This window comes from Typopeltis vanoorti, chromosome 20, assembly GCF_054136105.1.
Source record: "Typopeltis vanoorti isolate ZY-2024b chromosome 20, IOZ_Tvanoo_1.0, whole genome shotgun sequence".
Classification (NCBI taxonomy): domain Eukaryota; kingdom Metazoa; phylum Arthropoda; class Arachnida; order Uropygi; family Thelyphonidae; genus Typopeltis; species Typopeltis vanoorti.
Window position 1 is genome coordinate 93,840,128 of NC_143568.1, and position 27,464 is coordinate 93,867,591.

Sequence of the window (27,464 nt, forward strand, 5' to 3'; positions counted from 1 at the left end):
GTTTCGCCTTTTCTCATTGATAGTGGGAAAGTGCGAGAGCAGATGGCGTTGTAAACGGTAATTTCAAGCCTATTTGGCTGAGAGAGTTGATAACGTCTGCACTGTAAGTATTTGATGAAAAGTTTTAATCTAAATATTATCGATCATTGATGTAGCATCGATCTATTATTTTTTGGTATTATCGAAATACGCATTCTGAATGTTTATTACGTTACGTTAGTTTTATTTATATAAACTATAAACTAAGTATTGTAGAACGAAATAAATATTTAGTCCTGATTCTTATGTCGTGTATACACCATTACCTTATTGTGTAAGCTGAGTAATGAATACGATGTTTAGCAGATGTTTTCCTCATTGGGAATATATATTTAAAACCTTATCGAAAGTTTTAAAAAAATTGTCCTTGCGTATTTTTATGGCAAAAATATTGCTGAAGGCAATGCCAAATTTTGGTAATCGAGAAAGAATTAACGTTCTTAGGTCGAGTCACTTTATCTATGGAAAAAAAAAAACTATTTTCAACATAATTTGTTAAAGTATGTGCTGTGTATAACCTAATATTGGTACAAAGAAGCGACTTAGATGACGCCATATAGCTTTATTTAGGTTAATATACACTAGCACATTCCCCTAAAAATTGTAGTGGCCTTCTGCAATGAGCTCATGGGATTATGTCGATTTCAATAATGATAAATTTCTTTGAGAACGAGCTGGAGGGGTGGGGGGCTTCCAGTTTAGCTAACCGTTCACGAAAAAGCGCCTCTCACCTTACTGTATTTTTTACCGTAAAATGTAGGAATATGGGTTAACATACTTATTGCATTGAAACTTTTTAAATCTCGACCATGAGTGGTTGTAAACTTATGCATGTAGTACTCTAGGTGGGATAAGGTTAAATCGTCTAGTTCCCTGTTCTAGAGACCAAACGTGGTACCATTTTTCAAGCCATTTATGTTTTTAATAAAGTAGTGATCTTGCACCATTAGGTACTGAAAACAGGCATGGTTATTCCCTTCTGATATTTTAAATGTTTTTTAAACCAATGTCTTTCCCTGCTTATCCACCCTCGCCTAAATATCAAGATAGTGACAGTTCAAAAAAAAAGGTATGCTACATAACAATTTTAGTGTCATTTCACTCATAACGAGAATTTAAGGCAGCTATTAGACCTTTGCACGTATGCCTATAGTACACATGCAAAAACCTTGGATGCCAATTCCAAAGGTTTGCAGTCTTTTTGTACCTACCTGAATAGGTGGTTGGGTAGAAAAAGGCTCCAGTATTATGTAAAGAATAGTACAACAAACATAACTGCTGAGAGGCAAAATTTGAGTTGTTTTAGTTAGTTAATCCAGAAATGTCAATCCAGAGCAAAATAAAACTCATTCACAGTATTTATTACTGCTGGTGCTTAATTTCTTCAGTAAATGTTTGCATTTAAAATGCTAATACTTTTCAGAAAGTGTATATTAATACATATACTTTCTTTCTCCCTTTCATTTTCTTAATATTTATCCTCAATCTTAAAAAGACTTTAAATTGAAATTAATTGAATTCTTTTGCAAAGCAGGATACATAAATTTTCAAACTAACTTTACAGAAAAAAAAAAAAATTTATTTTAGCTGCTTCTAAAATTGAGAAGGGGGGAGAATGGTATTTGATTTCTTTTCTGTCTAGAAATAAAAATACCAATTTCTTTTTTGTTGGTTTTTCTCCTCTTTCCCAAAGCAATATTAAAATTTTTCACAAGTTTTATTAAACTGGCAATCATGCTTACTTTTGGATCTGTCATGGTTTGTTTGCTGTTCCAGCTCTTTTGAAGCATAAAATATGTTGGTTGTATTTGTTACCACATTTCGTGTTTTGCATCTGTCAATGCTTTTTGTTTGGAGGGAAGATATTTGAATTTTACTGACTAGCTTTTGAGACCTGCAAGCCAGGGGTGTTTGGTAGTGTGTATTTACAGTGGTGTAGCTAGAGCTTTTGCTGCCCCTCTCAATACGCACCAAAAATACTACAAAAAGTCAAAACGACGTATAAGGAAATAAATTAAATCGGTATGTTTATTTTTGAAGTAAAACTTTAATTTCAGCATTCTAAAATGTTTCTTGCTTTTCTGTTAGCAAAATCGTCAATGACATTGGCGAAGTCTATTTCATAGTAATGTAGGTAATTCTTAATCAGTTTTATTTAGAAAAACTCCTCACAACTAGCAACACTTACAGTAATTGTGAGGAAAATTTGTAGTAGTATTACAATCTTTGGAAAGAATTCTCGAGAACTCTTTCCAAATTTGTCGCCCCTCCCCCTCTAGCTACGCCACTGTGTATTTATGTTCTTGATGTCTGTTTGTAGTATTGTTGAGAGTTTTGAAAATATTGCAGAAATTTAGAAATAGTTCAGTTAGGGGCATTCATTTTTTGATATTGCAGGAGGTCGGCACTATGACTTTCTTCACTCATCATATTCAGCCTTTTCATGCAGCTCTATGAATGGCCTCTTGTTCTACCTATCTCCTACAAAAAATCTCCACATTAAACTGGAAACAGCCTCTCACCAACTTATGTTTCACTCATTCCATCTTCTCTATAGAAGGCTGCAAATTGCATTCCCTTGATCTGTCTTAACTTAGCTGATCCCAAAGATCTGATTTTGATTTAGTGAATCTTCTCCATTTTTATATTCATTAAACCAGGTGATGAGATATGTGTACAGTAATCCAAATGTTAGTCTAATCAAGGAAGATGAGGGAACCTCTTTTCTTCTGCATGTTAAGTTTTTTTCACTTGGTTAGAAAGCAAATTATGCTTGATAAGAAATTGCGTTTTTATTTAATCCTTTATCCAAGTGTAATTGCATGTGAAATATCTTCACTGCTAGGCTTCTTGAAGCTGCTGACTTAGCTTTAGTATCCCATAGTGTAAAGTACATATCGTTTCAGATGTGCATTACAGAGAGTCATTTCCCATTCTGGTTTCAACCTTTATTGAGATCTGTTCAGTCGAGTACCTACTTGTACAGTATTTGAAAAATACCGAGGTTAAATTAACGCAGTTGTCTTCCTGGGTCTGGCTTCCATTGAAGAGACCTCAGTGAAGGTCAAAACCAGTGTGGATAGTGACCTTCCCTTAATTCATTGCAATATATACACTTCTGAAAGGAAGTGGTTATTTTAAAGTGTTATCACTCCAACGGTTCTCCATAATTTTTTCATAATGAATGCTGTCACCTTATAACAATGAAAGGAAGGTTTGCCTGCTGCTCTGAAACCCTCCATGTTGCAAGGACCTTTTATAATGTGTTAAGACTGCCAGTTAACTCACTGGAATAAAAGCATAGTGATATTACCTTGTTGATATTGTTCATAATTTCTCATACTTCCTGCTAACTTATTAACATCTTACCTCCATGGAATATTGAGACTTTATCATGGAAGATATACCGTATCACACACAAAGCTCATCCAGTCATGCCTTAACTGATTCAGGTTGTCTACATTCACATTGCATTCAAGAAATACATTCCATGTAAAGAACCTGCATCCCATTCCTCTGCTCGTACCCTCCTTATAACGTTTCCAAAGATGGCCTATTTTTCTACCCCCTCCCCCATTCTGTGAAAAATGTCTTCCATGTCAAACCTGATAACAACCCCTGAGTAACTTGTCTCAATCACCTGCTCCTGCTATTCATGAAGCTTTGTGGTTTATTCTTTCAATCTGTTCTCGTACTCCACATTCCAACAACCACTCACCACCTTTGTGAATCTTCTGTGGACCCTTTCTAACATATCCTCATCAGTGAAAACCTGGTAACCAAATATGTGCACAGTAATTCATCTGAGGCCCGATCAAGGCCTTTGACATCATAACCTCTATTTCTGCATGTCTGGGTCCTCTACATCGTTGCCATTACCAGATTTGGTGTCTTCACAAGTTGTGCAATGTGATCCCTGAATTTCAGGTCTTTATCCACCACCACTCCCACTGTCATCTCCTCTATCTCTTTTTAAAGTTTCCTCTCTGAGTGTGTACTTTGCATCCTGTTGTTGCTCACCAAATTTCAAAACACTTTGCAACATTAAACTGACAGTTCCACTTACCTGTCCATTCATGCAGTCTATTCGTCCTGTAAAGCCACAACATTTGCAAACAGCTATATATCATCAGTTAAACCCGTCCCAATATCATTAATATACAAATTGAACAAGAAAGGTCCCAAAACTGACCCCTGTGGCACGGCACTAGTGATCTTCCTCTTTTGGGATAGTGTCCCTCATATAACATTCTGACACCTATCAGACAGTGAGTCACCGATCCAATTCAGAAGTGTTATCCAATCCCATCCATTTCAAATGATTTAACAGCTTATCGTGTGTGGCAGTCAATCAAAAGCTTTTGCAAAATCCAAGTACACCATTGTACATGCATCCCTTGTCCATGGCATTTGTCACCTTGTTATAGTACATGAGTAAGTTAGTAAAACATGATCTTCCATTAACACACCCATGCTGACAACCACAAAGTACTGCTGTTGTCGGCCTAATTCTGTATTCTAGTTCTAACCAATCTCTAGTACATTCACAACTCCAAATATACAGACTGGCCTGTGATTTGTAGCCACAGCTTTATCACCACCTTTATTGCAGTGGAATAATTTTACCTTCTTTCCACTCTTGGAACCTGTGCTTATGATGAAATACCTTGAATTGTTCATTATACTTCAACTATATTTGCAGTTATCAGGCCATCAAGTAATACTATCCTCCCATAATCATTTCTTTTCGTTGTATATCAGGGCTTTTACAAGATTTTTCATGATTGTAAGCCATTTTGCTGTCCATCTCGCTTCTACTTTTACTCTCACTTTTACCTTTCTTACCAACTGAGTTATCTTGGGTTTGGTCTTTATACTTGTAAATATATGTAAAGAGTGAAGAACTTGGTGCTATTTTCATTCACTATTCAGTCCTGTTAGACTGAATAGTGAATGGTTCTTGAAATATTATGATAATGTAAATTATTTAGGTAAAATTTCCTTAGTGTGTGAGATTGAGTTCTATAATTTAGCACTTCAGAAATCCTCAAGTTTTCGAACTTTCCATCAAAGTTTTGCTGTGAATATTTATGTAAATGTTCTGAATTTTACTATAAATAGAACCTTTCAAAATTATCCATATTTTTTTTTCCTTTTAATTATTTACAATATTGGAAGGTTAAGAAAGAGGTCTAGTATTAGTAATTACTTCTCTGATACTGCCTTCCTACATAATTAGCAGAGAGAACACTTCCTTATATTTAAGACATGTAAGGAGCTACTGTTCTGCTGACATTTGTTTCATTTAATCTTAGATTAGTAAATATTTTGGGGGATACAAATCTCTGTATAGTTATTATTTTTAATCATTTACCCAAGCAAAACAAGTTTGCATGTGAAGTATCTTCGCAAGTAAGCTATTTGTATATAGAGGCTGTTGACTTCACTTGCAGTTACCTCAGTATCCAACTTATTAGTCATTCTAATTCTAATTATTTGAAACTTACATCAACTAGTTTTGCACATACATAACTGGCAGCTACTTCATAGTTATCAAAGCAAAAATAATTTAGAGCTATTCAATGCTGAAAAAAAAATAATTACAGTAGAAATTGATGCATCTTAACAAGAATGTAATCGTTGCATTAGCTTTCGCTCCATAGAGATAGATACATGTGTAAAAATAAATCTGTTGTGAGACATGCTAAAGAGTATAAATCTTTACAAAAAAAAATTTAATATGATATTTACAAATGTCATTTAAGATAAATCCTTGGTTTCTATTAAGATACCTGTGAGTATGAATCATTGTTAGATTCCTGGAGTAGTCTGGGATAATTGTTTTTCAAGTGGAGGTTGAAGTGGTTAATCAGGCCAGGCATGATTAACTCGTAGTGAAATGTAAGAAAACCCATGCGAGCATTGTCCTATATAGTCATAAATATTTGTAGGAGATGCTGCTGTCTTTAGGAAATCTGTGAAGGCTTAGTACTTGAATTGACTTAAAAGCCACTTTGATATGGGTCTTTGAATAGAGCAGCAATCCTAATATATTATGAGTGTATGGAATGGAGATTGAATTTCTCTACTGGGTGTTCTGATTCTGGAGAAAGGGTTGATCTGAAAATCTGGTTTATTTTTTGCAATACCATTAAGAACATATAAATCTGAATTCCATCTTGAAATGATATTCATTTTGTAAAATAGAGGGTGTTTGGTTCTTGAGGATGTGGGTGATGCATGGCTTTTAAGAAGGAAGATGAAGATAGCATCCAGTATGGGTATATTTACAATAATATATTATGAGTGTATGGAATGGAGATTGAATTTCTCTACTGGGTGTTCTGATTCTGGAGAAAGGGTTGATCTGAAAATCTGGTTTATTTTTTGCAATACCATTAAGAACATATAAATCTGAATTCCATCTTGAAATGATATTCATTTTGTAAAATAGAGGGTGTTTGGTTCTTGAGGATGTGGGTGATGCATGGCTTTTAAGAAGGAAGATGAAGATAGCATCCAGTATGGGTATATTTACAATAAGTCCCTAAAGTGACATCATTGCCTGGTTTCTAATTCTTAATCATGATTTTAAGCAGACTGGGAGAATGAAGAAATTGTAGACCTAGGAGATCATACTTCCAGCTAATGAAAATATTTCCACCAAATTGCTGGTTTCGAAGTTGGAGCAAGATGTTTGTTCAAATATCGAGAACTTAGAAAGATGTCTTCTAAGTTCTCCATGATGAGATCAGCCAAAGGAGGAGATAAGGACTGCCCATTTTTTTGTTTCAAGTGCTGATTATAAAAAGCATTGTTCCACTTGGTGGGGGGGGGATTGGAAGCGGCATTCAAATAGTTTAGTAACATTGGTCGAAGAGATCTGATAAGATCTAGAACGTTGACTGGAAGAGACTGTGTTAAGACTTGAGGATGTCATGTGGGTTTACATTTGGCAATTTCTGAATGAAATGGACTGAATTCTCTTTTCAAGTCAGAGGTCTGATATAATTTCTTAGGATTAGATGTTTGGACAATGAGATGGTGAGCTGGTGCTGTTTAACAATCACTCTCAATGGGGTGTCGGTTTTATACATCTTTGGAGATCCATACAGTCTTGGAGAAATAGGATGCAGTGATTAAGTTTTCGTAGTAAAGCCCATGATTGGTTTGGCATATTCTTAAGTAAATTGTTCGGCTTTTTAATGGGTAGCCCAAGTAGAATAATGATCCAAAGTTAGCAGTTGGAGAGTAAATGGGTCTTCTTCTGCAGCAACCTCTTGTCTTGGGCTGTGGCCACATCCAAGTTTTTCATCCTCAAGTCGTCGTCCTCCATCTCTTCTTTGGCTGCCCATGCTTCCTCCTCCCCTGCACATCCATCTGCATGACCTTTCTCCCTCCTCATCACATGGCCAAACCATCTCAACCTTGCCTCTTGTATGTTTGCTCCTAAGTTCGTAACTTTCACCATTCCCCTTACATAGTCATTTCTCAGACTATCCTTTCTGGTCACACCACACATCCACCTAAGCATTCTCATCTCTGCTACCTCCATCCTGCTGATGTTATTTTTCCTCAAGGCCACAGTTTCCATAGCATACGTCATAGCTGGTCTCACTACTGCCCTGTACATTTTGCCGTTTAGATTGATCGGCATCCTCTTATCACATAGCACTCCAGCCATCTCTCTCCAGTTCCTCCATCCTGCTTGTATCCTGTATCCCACTTCCTTCTCAGCCTCACCATTCTCTTTCATTGTTGAATCTAAAGTCACTAACCTTCCTGATGACATTTCCTTCCAGCTCCATATCTGTCTCCTGGCTGCCATCCACTTTGCAACACATACTCTGTCTTACTTCTGCTGTCTCATACCTCTCTCTTCCAGTACTTTTGGAGAGTAAATGGATATTTTGTCATTATAATTACAGTAGCATTTCTCTTGTCTGCTTTTAAAATTTTTTATTCAAAGACCAAAGCATTTTCTTTCTAATATGTTTAGGTTTAGATCTTGAGGCAAGAGCAGCAGCTTTGATATCATTGGCAGAATTCAAATGTAGCTCCATGACTGGACACCTCTCTCTTAGCAAGAAAGCAATACAGGTCAAGGCACAGTGAGACTAATTTGTTAATGGCAAACCTAGTAATGTATAGGTTCATGAACTAGCAGTAAGGCTTTTTGATATATCCATTTTGCTTTGTTTGAAAATGTGTTCCTTGATCTAAATTATCTCTTCAGGAAAATTAAACAATCCATTAGCATGCTTTGCACTATAATTTCAAGTGGTATACCTGGCTACCTCCTTGCCTATTCATTTTATATTTTACAACTAAATTATTTGAATATTAAGGACTTATTAGTCCTCATTATTTGAAACTTACACAACTAGTTTCACACACACTTTAAGTTTCAAACAAACTTAGTGCTATTGTTATATGGGTATCTCCTTAGTGCTATTGTTATATGGAGAAAGACATTTACAGGAGACTCACTATTATTCACCGTAAACTTGTTCACTGGGGCACACTCACAACTACCTCTTGCAATCCATTCCACACATTCACTACTCCAAACAAAGAACCTAATCTGCACACTAAAGAAAAGCAAAACAAGAAAAGTAATTAATCCTAATTCTTGCCTTACTACTCATACTGAAAAATTTCTTTTATATCAATCTTATAGAATCCCTTCTTACCAGTTACCAGTTTCTTACAGATGTGGCAGCGTTTTCATGCTGCAAAACTGGCCACAATTGGAACATAATAATATACAGGCCTCATAGCTTGAGATGCTTTGGCAATAAATGCAAATCACCAACCAAATCCTTCCAGCCTCTATCCTCAAAGTTGAAGTTCCCCATTATAATATATTCAGAAATTATTTGAAACACAAAGTGTGCGAAACTAGTAGGTGGTGTAAATTTAGAAAAGCAGGAGATTGGCTGCAGTTTAGAAGTGACTACTTAGCTAACATTGTTTTAATAATTGAGAATAAATTTGTCTCCAAAATTTGAGCTGCAATAATAGCAACAACTACTAGTTTATCAACATTATTATAATTGTTGGCAAAGTAGTCTTTATTTTCTCGTTACTTGATTCACTTTTTTTTTTTTTTCCGTAAGAAGTGAATTATGGTTTGCATTTATTTTGCCTCTGCAAATTATCTTGTTGGAAACAAAAAAAAAAAAAAAAAAATTTGAGAGATGCTAAATATCAAATTTTTTTTACATTCCACTCAGCCGTTTGCATAGGTAAGTTCATTGTTTTGAGTTGTAACTAAAGCTATGGTACCAGTGTTGTGTCTGTTGATTGCACGTGGTTTTCCAGCCTTGTTTGCCCATTTTTGCAGGATTAAAAATCTAAAAATTTGGAAGGGGGGAAAAAACCTTCCATCTGTGTATATAACTAACTTTTCATAATTGAAAAGGTCTTTACATCCTAGGCAGGATTCAGTCAACAAAATCAAAAATAAGAATCACCCCCACCACCTCATGCTTGACCTATATACACTACTATTGTCTATACATTTGTCTAGGCAGATGAGAGCATCTCACTGACTTGCATAATATAAAACATTATCCTAATGGTGTTTTTTATATAAAGAGTGGTTGTGCTGGTCTTCAATTTTGCTCTTATTTCATATCCTTGTGAATGCTGTACAGGTTGCCAAAGCAATGCTACAGAGTGATTAACATTGAAAACAAAATAAGATCATAAGCAAACTATTTAAATGCTTATTTAAATTATTGTTTTATTGGCCTTTATTTAACATTGCTATTGGTCAATTTCATTAATAATGTAACCTTTTTATTATACAAGTCTGTGGGAAACAAATTAATTTTAAAGTCAGAAACTAACTACTTGTATTCATTATTGTCCTTGTTGAAGTCAGTAACAAGATCAAAGTCTACATTCAACCACGAGGTGGTAAACCTGTAGTACATTAATAGCACCATAGGTAGGTCAAGAAGTTTTTGTTTTTACATTGAACTTTTTCAGGCATTCAATAAATGGAGTGGTGGTCTTTACACCAGGTGACGAAATTCATCTCTCTAAAGACAATCACAAACATCCATATCTTTGGCAGAATTTGATCATGCTCGTTAGCCACTCAGGCTGTTGTCTGATACATAGTCTGACTTCATTTTCATTATAATTATTTTATTTTCATTATTTCATAATAAATATGGAACTTTTGTCAAATCATTTCAGGCCTCTGATATGGAGGGTAATAGTCTCACACTGGGTGATGATTCATCTAACACCTTAAAAACATTCACAAAGCATCTAAGCTTATAATGGGATTTAAATCCACATCCTGCTTGGTGAAAAGCAGTCAGCTTCGTAATGTTGCTTATATATTTAAAGGTCTTAATTGTGTAGAAATCGTGTTAGTAATTGATGGTCTGGTTTGCAGAGTGGTTAGTTTCTGATGGCAGTAATGCCATCAGAAACTCACCAAGGCAACTGATACTGAAAGTTGTGTTCTCATAAGCTCCAGACAATTTTGAAATTTTAGGTTTCAGAATATTTGACAATGAACAAATAATGGATTTTTAATTTCCTTTCATTCACTGATATATATATATATATATATATATATTCTTATTTTTAATAGATGGCAGATGATTCACAGAAAGCAGTGGAAAAGAAGGAAAAGAAACCTCATGCACCCCGTAACTATAAGTTACCAGGTGGTGTTTGGCGTTATTCTCGTTCTCGTATGTACCACAGACGTGGATTATTTAAGGTAAAGAGAGATGCTACAAAAAAAGAGAAACCCAAACGGAAGCCTAGGAGTATTATTAAACCAATTGGTGGAGAGAAGAATGGAGGGAAACGATTGGTTAAGCTTAAAAAGCAGGTATGTCAATTCTTTGTATATTAACATAGCATTAAAAAGGTAGCACAGATTCCTGTGAAATAATCTATAATGTTATATTTTATTGTTCATTCATAAATGAGTTTATATATTTTCAAATGTTTTGATTATAAGGTTGAAGTTTCACTCTGGTTTTGGTCATAGTTATAGCTGACCAGTTTTGAAAAATTTTCAGATTCTATCTTGATAGTAGCATATATGTTCTCTCTCTCTCTCTTTCTCTCTCTCACACACATGAAATGGGAGGGGGGAATGATATTCATGATAAAATGATATGGAAATGTGAGGAAAGTGAAATTAGCAATTTATTTTAATTAAGATGCAAGCATATGCCACTTATCATCCAAATTAGTAGATCTTATGAAAAAGTAGGTTAAGATTTTGAGCATTTTCCCTTATTTTCAAGGCTTTGTGGTAAGCTCAGAAGGGCATTTTCACTGCAAAATAAAAGCTTATGCTCGGATAAGCTGGAAATAAGCCAATCAGATTAGTATTTCCTTGGATGCACTTTGGAATGCATAAACCTCTGATCTCTTCTAAAACTATTCATAATTAGCATATGATATTATTATATAGTACAATGTGCTTGTTACAGTATTAACCCCCACCCCAAAAAGTACATTTGCAACCTACACTGATTTAAAAAAGTGGTGCTTTGTGGATTAAGGGTATGGTAAGACCAATTGCTAAAAGTATATCAGATCACCTTGTATGTGACAAGTGAAAATCAGTGATATATAATTTATCAGTTTCTTGATGAAACTATGGCTCTTACTGATCTTACAAATAAAAACACAGACTAAACAGGATCTGTATTTGCAGTGATTCCTCAAAAGTTTGACATTACAGAATTGTCTTCATTGAGGGTGATGTGCTCAAGTACATACTGAAGGCTGTTGGCTGATGATGCCACCTGGAAGTGGTTTTGTTGTCACAGAAGGATATTCTTGCAATTATAAACCCTTTTTTGTTAAGTCCAATATATTTCACCCATTGTTAGATGGACATCGTCAGGGAGAGACGATTAGCACGTTTGCTGCCACTCTACTCGGGCATAGTTTGTTACTGTACGCCAAGCAATTTCACTTCTTCAAGGTCAGTACTGGTAATCTCGTTGCCAGCGGTAATCGACATATGGGTATATTCGTAGTTGGCTTTTGAGGCTCATATACCATCTATGAGTATACACACTTTCGCTGCTAGCTCTGCACGCCAGGCATTTTCACTTCTTCAAGGTCAGTACTGGTAATCTCGTTGCCAGCGGTAATCATCATACGAGTATATTCGTAGTTGGCTTGTGATGCTCATATATATACCAACTACAAGTATACTCGTAGTTGGCAGCGAGCATGTTAACATCTAAGCTGGTTTGAAGGAAGTGTAAAGTAGTCACTCTGGTGATTAATAGTTATAAAATAAACCCATCCAGAAAATTGAGTTATCATTCCCCAGCCAGATTATTTTGTTAATTAATGTAACAGAATCGAATCAGGATTGCAGAGTAAAGAATGCATACATATTAAAATTAAATCTGTATACAAGACTTGGTACAACCTGTCTTCTGCAATGGATAATGGCATGAAGACAGCTATATCTGCCTGTAGGAGTATGGATTATTGAGGTATCCAGAAAGGGAAGTCTGTCGTTGGATTTGCATTCCTGCTTGGAAGCTCTTCTTTTCTGCAAAGGACAAATTACCACCTGTTCTGTTAGTTGTCTGTTAAGTGCCCTGTTCATGTTGACTTTGCTTTGGACAGACTGACTATCCAAGAATATCAAGACATAAAGTAATGGCTATTGACTGTTTATAATTAAAAAATATTGATTACATTATTTTAGTTGTAGAAACTGTTCCATTTCTTCTGCCACTCAGCTTTGACTGAGACATGAGCTATTAAGACATCCACATGCTACATGAATTGCTTGTGATTCCTGTTTTGAATGTAGTTAACTCTTCTTTCTCTCTCTTTCTGGCAATGCCCATGTAACATTGGATATGAAATACATTGGAGTTTTAATAAATTCTGTATTTTTTCCCTACGTGTGTTTAGCAGTATGCATATTCCTTTTAATGGGTCTTACAAAGTTTTAAATTTTATACAAGAAAGAAAAATGCTTGCATCAAGGTGCTAAGAGAAAAGTTGCATGTCAGCAGTTAGATTCACAGAGGTATAGAATTTTAAAAGCAGGTACAAGACAGATGTCTTGTGCCTGAGTCTATACGTGGATCATATTATGAAGGAAAGCGGCATGAAACCTGCTATCATAATTGGAGGTGTTAATCTTGGCTGTTTACTTTATGCAGATGTAATATTATACTCAAATAAATATAGTACAAGGCTACTGATTCCTTAACTATGCTATACCAAATTTGGCATACAAATGAGCAGCAAAAACTATGGAAATAGGCAGTGAAGTGGAAAATATCAGCTGTTTAAGCAAAGTTTTTAGTGGACAACAATATATATAAAATTTTGATGGTGGGGAGAAACTGGATAAATTCTTATTGAATAAGAGAGAAATCAATCGAAACATTAGCTGTTTACGAAACTGTTTAGTTTTGTGATTTTAACTTACAGGTGTGGAAGTTTGACTACAAATAACATTCAGTTTTTTTTTTTTTTTTTTTTTTTTTTTCCCTACAGATAGAAAAAAAAAACTAAGGGAGTGAATAGAGGGCATCGACGACAATCGTATTTTTAGATGGTCTTATAAATGAAATTGACGTCAGCATTCAGAATAGGTGAGGAGAGCTAATATAAGGTAGAATGTGAGATGAACTAAACAGGCGTGTGGTGGCAGGAAATATACATAGATAAAGATCAAAGTCTTGGTGGATCAATGTGATCAGAAGTGCTTTGGCAGAGTAGATCTGACAATATACATTGTCAGATCTACTGTGTTGTCAACAGGATAATTTGGCATTGTTGATAGGAGCTGGTAGTAATGTAAACTACATTGTGTAATACTGTCATAGTGTTGATGACAAAATCATGTTAAAGATTAGGATATTTGAAAGAGCTAATCTAAATTGATGTAATTTATAAAATGAGAAATATTGCCAGGATGCCAAGGCCTAAGGGAGTTTATATCATATTCTAATCTCCTTCAGGGAATTCTCTGTGTGAGTCAGTGCACTTGTCTCAACTTTTTTTTCACTGCTGGAATACTATTTATGGCCTCCAACAACTTTTCTTTCATTTCGTTGGCATCAGTGAATCACTGCCCTTTCATAGTTTTCTTTAAATACAAAATTAATGACTGAAATCTCGCATAAAAAGATTTTTTTAATAGTGTAATTTTCGCTTGTGTGTCTCAGTCATCTTCAGTACATGTTAAGCTGAAATTAAACAATAACTGACAAGCAAGATAACTAACAAGGTCAATAAAATTTCTTTAAAAAAAAAAAAAAAAAAGAAGAAGAAGAACACCTGTCTTATATTCAAATACCTTAAACCTGAACAGTCTGGACTTGCAGAACATGCCATCTTAACCAGACATTGTCCTCGGTTCCTCATAGAATGGCTTTATAAAAGAAACGTGAAACTTTACTCCACTCTCCTAACTTAAACAGATCTGATGGGTTACATCCATCCCCTTTATGGAGGGATAGTACTTTACAAATCAGCTAATCTTTTCTAACTTTTTATTGTATATATAGTTTTTTTAGGAAATTTTATTGACCTTTTTAGTTATCTTACACTAGCTACTTAGGTGGTGCTTTTTGGAATTATCAGTTATTGTTTAATTTCAGCTTAACATGTACTGAAGGTGCCTGTGACACACAGGTGAAAATTATACTATTAAATCTTTTTACGTGAGATTTTCCATCATTAATTTTGTATTTATATGTCTACTCACGGTATTCCTTTACTGAGCATTATGGTTTTCTTTATTCTTGGGAATAAAAAAGAGTCACACGGAGAGAGAGAGAGATTGGGAAGGGTGGGGTGGGGAACAACTGCCATGTTTTTTTTTTTTTTTTTTTTTTTTTTTTTGCTAAGAACTGTTGAACAGACAAGGCCACATATGCTGGAGCATTGTGGCACAGCAACACAACCAATCTTCACTACTCTACATTTCTGACCATTTTTATTGCACATTATTGTGTAGTCTCAAACTGTTGAGATAAAAATGTTGGTTCACTGTCCAAGATGAACAAATTCTTTGTGTACAATTCTATTCACAAAAAAAAATAATAATAATACACTGTCTTGGCATTTGATCGAACTTGACGTGAAAGAGTTTTGGTCATTAAGAACTTGCTCTCTCAAATCACAGCAAACATTTGTGATTTATTATTATTTTTTTTTTAATTCTCTGTGAGCAAAAAATTTGCCGACACAAATTCAATGATAAATTAGTTTTCAGAAACTTGCTCACTGGTCTTTTGATCTTCATTGATTGCCTGACAAACTGTTTCAATGTTTTCATCATTCTTGCTTATCAAAGGTCAGCCAAATTGTGGTTGTTCTTCAGCTGATGTCCCTATTTTTGAAACATTAACCACTCATAGGCCTTCGTTTTACCTAAAGCATTGCCCTTAAAGGTTTGCCGAAGCATAACAATAGTTTCAGGTGCAATTTTACCTGAAAGAACATTTTCAAGCACTCTGTTTTCCTTGTGGTCAACCATCACAAAATTTCCAAACTTGCTTGTAAGCAAGCAGACTTGTGTGGGAAAACTGCATACTGTTTTGCCTAGGAGCATCCATAACTAGAAAATGCACATGCACCAAGTTTAGATTTCTTTTATTTTTGAGTGTCCCCTCGTATTTTGGCTTGTACTAGCAAACCAAATTCCTGATGAGATTTGGCTTGCTTCCTACCAGTTGTATCTGATTCATTTAGCACAGGAATTTTTCAGAATATATCCTTTGCACTTCTCTAAATTAGGGAGGCATGTAACAGACTGATTTGGAGGAAAATTGTAGATAGGAAGTTAGTAATGATGTAAATTTTTCATGTAGTATCATATCCTGTACACTCCTTGAGGGTACATGTCAGGAATTTGATGATGATCATAGGTAAATAGTATAGTAGTGCCAAAAATGCTATGACAGTTTGCTGTAATATATAATTCATTGTTTTTGATTCATTTCTGTTTTTTAATCACTGCTGATTGCAATGATTGCCTTTATCTGAACTACAGTTCATCTTAATTATCCTAACTATATCATACATGATACTTATCTTTTTGTAGAGGAGATATTATCCAACAGAGGACCGTCCCAAATTGAAGAAGACCAGAAAGATGATTCCATTTTCCAAGCATAAGCGTTATTTACGTAAGAGCATTACACCTGGAACTATTTTAATTTTATTGGCAGGTCGTCACAGAGGCAAGGTAAGGTGCTTTCACATTTAGATCAGTAGGTGAAGATTAGTTTTAATATTTAATAATCTTTGCTAAGTAATATTTATTTGTTTATAGTGAACAGGGTTCAAATCCTGTGTAATCCTGCTGCAGGCATGGATGTTTGTGATTGTATTACCTTGTATATTGGTATCACCTTTGGTATGGTGCATTATGATCTTTGCTCCTTGCACCATTAAAAACATAAAAACATGAAATCACTTTGGTCAAAACACTTGACCAAAGACTAGAGACCGCAGATATGAGAGTCCTGAGAAAGATTAGAGGCGTGAACAGATGGCATCAATGGCAATATCATATTAAAAATGAGGATATTAGGAAAGAACTTGACATTGTCAGCATCCAGGAATGCGTTAGCAGAGCTAATCTCAGATGGTATGGTCACTTAAATAGAATGGGAGAGGAAAGATTAGCAAAACAAGTGTTCTCTGCCAGGTTGTCAGGAAAACGACCCAGAGGAAGACCAAGATATAGGTGGATTGATACGGTACAAAGTGCCTTAGACGATAGAAATATAAGATCTGATAATGTTGGAGTCTTGACAAGTAACAGACTGATTTGGAGGAAAATTGTAGATAGGAAGTTAGTAATGATGTAATTTTTTCATGTAGTACTGTCATATCCTGTACACCCCTTGAGGGTAAATGGCAGGAATTTGATGATGATGATGATGATGATGAAACATGAAATCCTGTGAGGGACATGTGGGAACACTTTCTAGTCCTTTCTGCTGAAGCTAGGTTAGTTGGTGACAGATCATGGTGGCAAGATTTTTCTTCCACCATGCTTCATGTTTTCATGCGATATGTGGATTCTATGCCATTTCTTTCTCCTGGTCAAAAACATCTTTTTATGAAAAATCCACTAGGAAGATGTCATCACTATATGGATCACATCACGAAGTGGTATTAAACCTCATATCAGAATTGGAGGTGATGATCTTGGCTCTTTACTTTATTCAGATAGTGTTATACCTCTAAATAAATCAGTATGAGTTCACAATATTCCCTGATTAAATTGAATAACTTCCTTTAATAAGTCAGCAGAAACATAACTGTATTCTCAATGGAAAATCTATCAGGTAAAACATTTCAGTTTTTTAGTGAATATAGCAAATTAAATACAGGAATAGTGAATAGAATTAGCAAAGCTGGTATAGTAGGAAATCAAATGAATAAATTCATATGTAATAAGAAGGAAATTGGTCAAACCACTTAACTTATGGATCTGATAGCTAGGTTAGAACCATTGCTCACTGATACTAAAATGCATATGCAAAAGAGGTCAGATTTGAACATGCACCAGTGATATAGAACATGGTAGAAGGAAACCCTTTCTTACTTGGAGGAAGCTAACTATTCATGTTTTGAATAGCTATCAATACATTGTACACATATAGGCCACTAAATTAAAAACTTTTGTGCATATGTATGATGTGTCACTTGCACAGCATATATGCAAAATACTTGTTTGCATGCATCACCACTTGTTCTAGGTAACTATTTAAGAATGTCGTTGGTCAGTAGTGTTGATCACAATGAGAAAAACAAAGCATCTTTCATAGTTCAATAAAGGGCATATCGTGGGTGCCCATCCTGCTGTAGTCTGGATTTTGAAAACAGTAAGCTATAATACTCTCTTTTTGATCTGCTCTTGCTCAGAATTTTCTAATTGCATTTTGGCATTCATATGCTGTCTTTATTGCTCTCAGAATTTGAATATCAACTGTGACCTGAAAATTTCTCTTGCAACTTAGTTTTTTCTGTAGCTAAAGAGCAGTCATCTTCCTTCAGGACTAATGCATCTACTAATTTTGATCATGGGTTTCTCTTTTCTACCTCTGCTGAACAAGCTGGAAGGGATGTTGAGGTATTCACTGTTAGCAGTGATCTAACCTGCCTGCTTATCTGTCCACCAGAATACCGAATAATTTTCACCATCCTGTTAGCACATCATTTCTTAAGCAGTTCTCTTCTTAGTAACAAGGACCTAAATTCCCTATACTGAAGACTGTCCTTGCCGTGCTACGTCATTACAATGGTACAAGGAATGATTTCTACTTTCCATAGTCTGATTGCCATTTCCATCCTCCTGCTCTGACCAAAGAACAAATAATTTGACTGAAATGAAAGCCTTCATCCTAGTCTGCTTAAAATTCCCATCTACTATCAAAACCTTCAATGTTCAACAAGTAGTCCTTGTCATTCTTGCCAGAGACTGGGCACCACTTCCTGTGGGGAATTGTTCACAAGTCTCACCTCTACTACATGCTCCTATTTTGCACATTTTTAATATCCCCAGTCATGAAAGATATAACAAATAGTACTGATGTTGTGTTTAAAAAAATAATAATAATAAAATAAAATAAAAAATTCAATGGGGGAGGGGTATAGAAAAAAAAAAGCAGGATATGAACATTAATGTCTCATCTCATCTTCCTTATACCCTCTTTTACCTTTCGGTGTCGAGGGTCTATTGATCATCGGACCTCACTCCGTTTACAGCATAAGGCCTGTAGTGTTGAGTTCTCAAGGCCAGTTTGCCTGCTTTGCGGGATGAAAAACCCCAGAATAAACTGGGGAAAAAACCCTGCTGTCCACGCCCAAGACTGGCTAACTTGGCTATGGCTGAGGAAGATCCTTCAGCTCCTCATGTCACCGATGGGAATCGAACCTAGGACACTCCTTCCCCAGGCATATGGTTGCGAAGCGCATAGCCACTAGGCTAACCGTGCGGACTTTCAACATTAATGATGTGTGCTTTTGTTTGTATGCATGAACTGTTGGGCACGATACAAAAATTTCTAAGATATAGCATCTTGAATCAATTAGATATGAACCATTTGTGCATGACTGCAGGTCATAGAAAACAATACACTTGAATACAACTATTTATATAATCCCAAACAGGAATTGCAACTGTTTCTAGATAAAATAAACCTTCTTCACCCTCGCATCAACTTTACGCTAGAAAAAGAAAATTTTTGTATCGTGCCCAACAGTTCATGCATACAAACAAAAGCACGCATCATTAATGTTGAAAGTCCGCACGGTTAGCCTAGTGGCGATGCGCTTCGCAACCATATGCCTGGGGAAGGAGTGTCCTAGGTTCGATTCCCGTCGGTGACATGAGGAGCTGAAGGATCTTCCTCAGTCATAGCCAAGTTAGCCAGTCTTGGGCGTGGACAGCAGGGTTTTTTCCCCAGTTTATTCTGGGGTTTTTCATCCTGCAAAGCAGGCAAACTGGCCTTGAGAACTCAACACTACAGGCCTTATGCTGTAAACGGAGTGAGGTCCGATGATCAATAGACCCTTGACACCGAAAGGTAAAAGAGGGTCAACTTTACGCTAGAAAAAGAATCTCCACAGGGTATCTTCTTTCTGGATTTACATATTCAAAGAAAAGAAGACTGTTCCATCGCCACGTCTGTCTATTACAAGCCTACATTTTCAGGTTGCTACATTTACAATTCTTCTGCTCGTCATCCATCTCAGAAATTTGGCATCATTAAATCACTAGTTTCCAGAGTGCACAAATTCTTCTCCTCTGAAGAATCTCTAAACCAAGAACTGGAAATATCAAAAATACAGCCATACTAAATGGATATAATCTTAAAGCAACTCAAAAAATCATCAGTCACTTCCCCACACATCAACCCAGGCAAGGAGTCCATAGGATTTCCATACCTTACGTCAAAGGCATCTCCGAATGTCTTTCAAAAATTATGAAGAAATACAATTTTGCCACTACTTACAAAAATATCAACCAAATCTATAACTTGTTACCTTCTCATAAGGACAAACTCTCACCTCTGATGTTACCTGCCGTTTATGAGATCCCATGCTCCTGCAAATTGCCTTACTTTGGACAGGCAGGTAGATCTGTTCAGAAACCCATCTCGGAACATCAAGACAACATTCGTCTTTCCAAACCATAGGATCCATTGGGAAAAGTCGAAAATTTTACATAGATCTTTATATAAAGAAAGTGCTGAAGCCCTACTACACAGACCAAATTTAAACCGCAATGATGTTCTTACTATTTCTAAAGTATGGGAAATTGTCATGCACAATTGTGTGTAAAATAATCTTTATATGTTGTTGTTTTTTTGTTCAGCTATATTTTAATTTACTTCTGTAACATGTTACTGCACGCATATTGAGATTCCATTGTAATCATGCGCCCTAATTGTATGTTATTCCTAGTATTATTTGAATTGCTGTACTGATGATATCCCAAGATACTTGGGATGAAATATTTACGTATTAAAAGTTATCACTGTGATTAGTACATGTGTTTTTAATGACAAATAATTTTGTTACATAAATATTCAATATACAGTTGTGGTGTTATGGTTGGAGCAATAAATTATGCTGATATGGAATTATGTGTTGTCCTGTAAATCAGTTATGCATGTGTGCATTTGTAAAGAACTTTGGTTGGGGGTGAGTTGTGAATAAATCCCTCCCAGTTGTGCACAGGTGTGTGAAAAAACTAAGTAAAAGCTCTGCTGTAACAGAAAATACAATACCCTGAAAGTCTATTTCACCATTATTGATAAGCATTTTCAGTGACCTCACATCTATTCCTGCTGTTCTTTAACCCTGCGAAATGTATTTTCCAAGAAATTCGTGGAAAACTAAAATATTAGTATGAGTTATCTTGTTTTTGAAAATTAACTGAGGTTAAAAGGTGAAATAAGGAATTGTGAAAACTGCAAAATCTTCATTTCTAAACCTGGTGATGTATCCAAAGAGAAAATATAATGCATTTTATGTTATAGGATTTTGAATTTTATTCTATAAATAATATAAAAAAAGTATTTGATTATTTTATGAAAACTGCAACTGTTGCTTTCTGTTATAATTTATTTCTGATTATTGAACTGGGGGGAAATAACATGGAAACCATTATGTAAAAGTAACATTCATCACCCATATATAAAATAATTGGAAGTTCAAAGAATTTGACAGTTTGAATATACATTCTCAAAGCAATGTTTTATTAAAATATTGCTTGGAGAATTAAAAAGTAGTTGAAGAAAACAAGCTCACGATAGTTTAGCATTGCTACCACATGAAAGAGCATTTCTGTATTCCTAGATGTGAATGATGTGGAATTGCCAATTGCAATGATTGCCTTTATCTTAACTGGCATTCTCTGAACTACAGTTCATCTTAATCCTAACTATGTCGTGTATGATTCATTCCTTAAGAAAAGCATTTGTCAAATCTGACATTTCCTTCCAGATTTGACAATTTTAATTTGATTTGACAAATTTGATTTAACCTTTTAATATGAACTGCTCTGGGTCAAGATTTTCTTTTTGATCAAACTGGTCCTCTTTTACAGGTTTGAATGCTCAGGGTTCAGATAGCTTTTTTTTTTTTTTACTTCGCATATGAAACTGAAAAGGAAGCTGAGTTGTTTGCTGTCAGTAATGATACAACATATCAATTACCTATCAACTAGAACACCTGATAATCCTCATCATTCATCTTAACCTTCTCTCCTTCTAAATACACTATAGATAGGTTTGCTTTTCTACAGATAAGCCTTCTCCCAGTAAATCTGGCTTCGTATATTATATAGTAGCCAATTAAGAATCTAAAGGATTTTATGCTTTTTACATTAATTGCTGTATCTTGTTGATAGTAAGCTTAATCATGTGCTATCATTATCCTATAAGGATAACTATGAGGAATTAAATTTCCACTCTGCACTGAACTTACAACACTATCCAAGTTCTCCATTCTGCCATTCTCCAAAGCAGGTCAAGATATAATTCACCATAAATGACTTGTACTTATCTGTGCTTTCTAGCCTACAGTTACAGCTCACATCTTGAAAACCTGAAACAAACTTTGTAAAGACAAAAAAAAAACCTCTTGCTTAAAATATTACTAATTTATTAATGGATAAATTCGTATTTATCCATTTTGAAGAATGGATAAATACCAATGTTTTGGATGGTCATATTTAAAGTAATGATACAACATATCAACTTACAACTTGGCTTTTTAGAAACTTGCTTACTGCTTATGGTAGGTATTTAATCTTATCTGCGATGTCTGTAAATTGTGCAAGTGTTCTGGCTGTTTTGTGGAATGAAGGGGAAAAAATCATTTTCCAATAGAGAAAAAACTGCAACTTCCTTGTGAGATTGGCTAACTCCCTTCAGTTGAAATGCTGCAATAAATGTATGTCATGTCCTACAGAGGATTTGAACTAAGGCCTTTCAGCTGAAGAGCATTGTCAATACTGACTAAACTATTGAGGTTTATTTTATTATACCATTATGCTCTAAAGTTATGGATCTGAAAGTTGGACTAGAAATCTCAAAGAATTTAGAGACTAGCAGATATGAGAGTCCTGGAAAAGATTAGGAGGCCTGAACATATTACATCAGTTTCAGAATCATATTAGAAATGAAGACATTGGGGATGAAAACTTAACATCATTAGCATTCAAGAATATTCAACAATAGACTGATTTGGGAGGAAATTGATGATAGGATATTAATAATAATGTAAACAATCATGTAATACTGTCATTAAATCCTGAACACTCCTTGAGGGTACATATCAGGAAATGGATGGTAGTGCTTTAAAATTGTGACTTATTGATGATTAGAGATTTTATTTAGTAAATTTTTTTTTAATTTAATTTTAATTTTAAAAAAATTAATAAAGTAAATCTAATTTTATTTTCAGAGAGTTGTCTTCTTGAAACAGTTAGGTTCTGGCCTTCTTCTTGTGACTGGTAAGGATATTAGGTTAAATAGTTATCGTGTTGATATCCTGTAATAATACAAATTATATGATGCATTTATATAATATATATAGAGCCTGTGTAGCTCAGTGGATGTGGCGTTTGCAAACCACCGCGCTTGGCAGCACGAAGGAAGACTTCATTTCGAGTCTAGTCGGCGACTAGAGGAAATTTTTCTAAGCCTTTTTTCGACCGGTTCCCGAGTTAGTCGATCTCTGGCACGGGCAAGCAGGTTTTTCCTCCCGGAAACTCGGGTTTTTCGTCCTGTAAACTCAAGAAAATCGACCGTAGAACCCACATTATTTCAGACATTAAATATATTGTGTTAGGGTTATGGACCACAAGATGGCGGCACATTTGAGCCGTCTCTCTTCACTACGTACCGCTTAATTAGTGATAGCTTTGGGCCATCTGTCTCTGATTGGGTACCAGTGGAGATTGAACTGCCCACTCAGTCTCCAAAAGTTAGATAGGGCTAAATGGCCTCGCCTACTCCCGTATACGGGAATAAAAAGGCGTTAGCTGGGTTTTTTTTTTTTTTTTTTTTTTTTTTTTGATGATGATGATGCATTTATATAATTAAAATATGCCAATTGACTAACATTTATGTTGTACAAAGCAAAATAGTATCGTGGTATAGGGGACTTTATTAGTTCTAGTATATGCTAGAGGTTAATCAAATCTGAGTAGTTTCACTAACACCTATCTGGTGTCTTCGTCTTCAGAATTTGTAGATAATAGTTGGAGAAATTGGTCTGTTTAGTTGAAAGATCTGATTGGTGATTTCCAGGCATTTAAGATAAATCCTTGGTTTCTGTTAATAAGGGAATGTGGGTGAATTACTGCTGGAGGGTCCTTGAGTAGTCCCGAAAAAGTTTTCTTCTAAATAGGGCATGGTGGATGTATCCCAGTCAAAAGCATAATTTACAGTCTAAGGATGGTGAGCTAATCCAGGCTTTTCTTAACTTGTGTGCTCCATGCCATATTTTTCTTTCTCACCTCAAAATTCGGGTTGTATGGCCTCTACAGGATCATGGTATCCTATAAATGCCTGGATTCTTGTAGAAGAGAATACTCTCCTTCGGAAATCTGAGAAGGCTAGGAATGATTTGGATTGGTTTGAAAGGTACTTAAATGTTATGTTCTTTTGAGAAAGCAGCAATCTTGATTGATTCGTTATAGATAAGTGTTGGCAAAATTAGTCAGTTTTGGTTCATCTAGTGCGGGCTGTAACCTTTAGTGGGTTGCAAGATAAATTTATTCACATAACTTACATTTTCAAAGCTTTTTTGTGAATGCAGGCAAGTGTATTCCTATAATCTCTCTGGTCAACTTTTTTTTTACAAAACTTTCATAGTTTCTATGTTTGGCTTTGAAATAACCGGATTTAATATCCACTTGATTTATATAGTCTTACTGATTAATTGGAATAGCCATTTTGATACCTTTTTAGTAACGTTTTCTTGGTTTACTTAAATGTTGACATTACAGTCAGAAAAAAAAAAGTGTGTGTGGACATTTAAAAGGAGTCCACAGTTAAGTGAAATGGGAATTTCATTGTCAAGTGATATCACACCAACCCTACTAATATTGTGGTCTGACTTGAAAAAAGTTATTGGTTTCTAGAGTAGGATTTCTGAATTACAATTGTTTACTTATAGTAATCTAAGATAGGTTTAAGTCTTTCATGAGTGGCCTCATCAAAAACTCACTTTTCGAACAACCCTCGTACATAGCTCTGAGCACCCTGATCACACACTAGTGTGATGCATTCTCAGATTTTCTATAATCTGAGATAAGTTATAAGCTATCCATACTCACAGGCAGATATACATTCAAAAACAGCCTTTCCAATAGTATGGGATCATTAAAGCCTTGTACAGTGAAGCACGTTCACGACACCTTGTACGATAGGTGTTGTGAACGTGCCAATAACTACATTCCCCATCAAATCCAGAGAATGTTGAAATATGGAGATGCGTTGCAAAAATGTATTACGTAAAATTATCTGCAGTGTTAAGCAGGATAATCCTTTTAAAATGCTTGCTTGTGGTTTCCTCTGCTTTTATTTAATGTTTACATTTACCATTACATACATTTTGTGGTAAATGAAATGAATCTGTGGATAAGTGGTCTTTATCTTATAATACAACAATATCAAATATGTATTGACTTTAATTTATGCAATTATGTAAATTAATGCATTCTTAACATGCAAAATAATCTACTTTAGAAAGGTAGAATAAACAGATTTTCAGCTAGCTAATAAACAAGCATGATTGCACTATAAATGATAATGAAAAGAATGAAAGCTTCCTCAAAAATCCCAACCAAATCCCCATAGTATCAGCTGTGTGTTTTCCCAGTGTGACAATTTGTGAGAGCTTGTGAAATATCAAATTAGCAGAATAGAGATCATGATAAATTATATAGTGGATTTTTTTTTTAGGGAGAAAATTTTGTTTCAGAATGGATGCAAGTAAAATGATCTAATTTGAATTGGATTTTTTTATTATAAAATTCACCTTTTTTTTATATGCTCCATCTTTTTCAGGACCTTACAAAATTAATGGTTGTCCTCTCAGGAGAATTAACCAAATCTATGCACTAGCTACTTCAACTAAACTAAATATTAAAGAGGTGAAGCTTCCAGAGCATTTGAATGATAAATATTTTCGTAGGAAGAAAAATTACAGAAAACGAGGCAAGAAAGATGAAGGTGAAATCTTTGAAACAAAAAAGGAGGTAAAAATATAACTTCTGTCAGTTACTTATTCATTGAGTTGTCTGAATTCAATTCATAGAATCTGATTTAGATATTTAAAAAATAGTTAATGCTAAATTAATTGGATATATTATAAATGAATGTTAGTTTTATCGAAATAATGAAGATTGTGTCAGTGGAAGTTGTAGAAAATATGTTGTGTAACTCTCTTCCTATTCTTTTCCTGATTATGAATTGAAATATTCCTTTTAGATATGAAGCTAGTATAGAATTATTAAAAGGCTTACATATTGTTATAGGAAATCTAATCGAATTTTAAAGAATAGGAACATTTATTTTTATGGGCTAGGTAACTATTTAAGAAAGTGGTCTTCCAGGATAACATGTTGAATTGCAGGTCTTACGATAAGAAATAGGATTTGTATTTTGTCACTTTTCAAACATTTTTTGTCAACCAGGTATGAATTTTTAATCATGGATTTTATTTCCTATTTTCAAAATGCATATAGGAAGACAGAAAAGTTAGAGTTGATTATATCAGAAATTAACAAATCATAGACTAGATTTGAAGAAAATTGTTTGGAAGCCACTTGTGCTGTTGTAATCATAAATAATGAGGTAGTATGTTATAATCAGATATGCTACAGAAAATTTAGCCCATGACAGTGTCATTTCATGTTCATTGTTTTGAGTGATCAAAATTTTAAAAAAATTACAGCAGAGAACTATTTAACTGAACAGGTGTCTTCAAAATCCTTATCCTAAAATTGTTCATTGCCCAATCAGTGCTGCCAAATTTGGTCTATCTAGCACATCTCAATTGAGTTGTGTTGCCATGGAGATATACAAGCAGTTGTCAAGCCATAGAGGATAGCTCTCTAGCGTTCACAGGAATTGGTTGCTGGTCAATGGACTACTCTGAAGTTTGAGTAGTCCATCAGATTCTTTGGATCGTATTTTAAGAAAATTAGAAATTTTATGAAGTACATATGCGGGTTAAATAAATATTAAATTCTAGTTTAGCACCCAGAATTAGTCATTTAAGTAAAATATGCATTTTTTTATAGTAAAACAAATCAGGCAAGTTATATCTTATACCTAATTTCTGAAGTGAAGAAAATTTTGTAGTGCAATACAATTTGCATTTACAAATGCATGGTGTATATTTATTTCTCTGCAGTAATAATATTGTAAATTTATTTTTTTGCTTCTAGTTGAAAAATTCATTTGTTTTTACCCCTCATTTTAGGAGTATGCTGTGTCTGATCAGAGGAAAAATGACCAGATTGAAGTTGATCGTCAGATCTTGGATGTAATTCGCCAGCATCCTGAAAAGAAAATGATGTTTTCTTACCTTGGCGCAATGTTTTATTTGCAAAACAAAATGTACCCACATAAGATGATATTCTGATTTCCTTCTTTAAATGAATAAATGTTGCCTGTGTGGTAATTGTCTTTTATTGACTGCTAAATACATCTTAATTTTTTTACACAGGATTTCATTTAAGTGAGAGCCATTCATGTGTATAACTTGATTTAGGGTATTATAATAACCTAATGTATTATGTGGAAGTGTTTTTTTTTTTTTTTTTTTTTATGTACCATAAAAAAAATGAAAAACTGGATTCAAATCACAAATGAAATTTCTCAGGAAAACAGCTGGATATACCAGGT

At 34.8% G+C, this 27,464-nt stretch overlaps 1 protein-coding gene across 2 annotated transcripts; it reads left to right on the forward strand.

Moving 5' to 3' along the window:
• The first annotated feature begins 12 nt into the window (after positions 1-12).
• On the forward strand, positions 13-27,240 carry RpL6 (ribosomal protein L6). 2 transcript variants are annotated; one of them, XM_090410816.1, is made up of 6 exons: positions 13-103; positions 10,655-10,900; positions 16,121-16,264; positions 23,008-23,056; positions 25,620-25,810; positions 27,040-27,240. In XM_090410816.1, exons 2-6 carry the CDS (start codon positions 10,655-10,657, stop codon positions 27,199-27,201), a joined length of 792 nt encoding a protein of 263 aa, XP_090266942.1. In that variant the 5' UTR covers positions 13-103; the 3' UTR covers positions 27,202-27,240. The 2 variants fall into 2 exon arrangements, with proteins under 2 accessions (XP_090266942.1, XP_090266941.1); XM_090410815.1 differs by lacking the exon at positions 13-103 and adding an exon at positions 8,086-8,139.
• The last annotated feature ends 224 nt before the right edge of the window (positions 27,241-27,464 follow it).

Coding starts and splice junctions, on each gene's coding strand:
- RpL6 (XM_090410815.1), top strand. CDS start 8,101: ATGACTGGACACCTCTCTCTTAGCAAGAAAGCAATACAG. Junction 16,265..23,007: donor CAGGTCGTCACAGAGGCAAG/GTAAGGTGCTTT, acceptor TTTTATTTTCAG/AGAGTTGTCTTCTTGAAACA. Junction 23,057..25,619: donor TGGCCTTCTTCTTGTGACTG/GTAAGGATATTA, acceptor CATCTTTTTCAG/GACCTTACAAAATTAATGGT.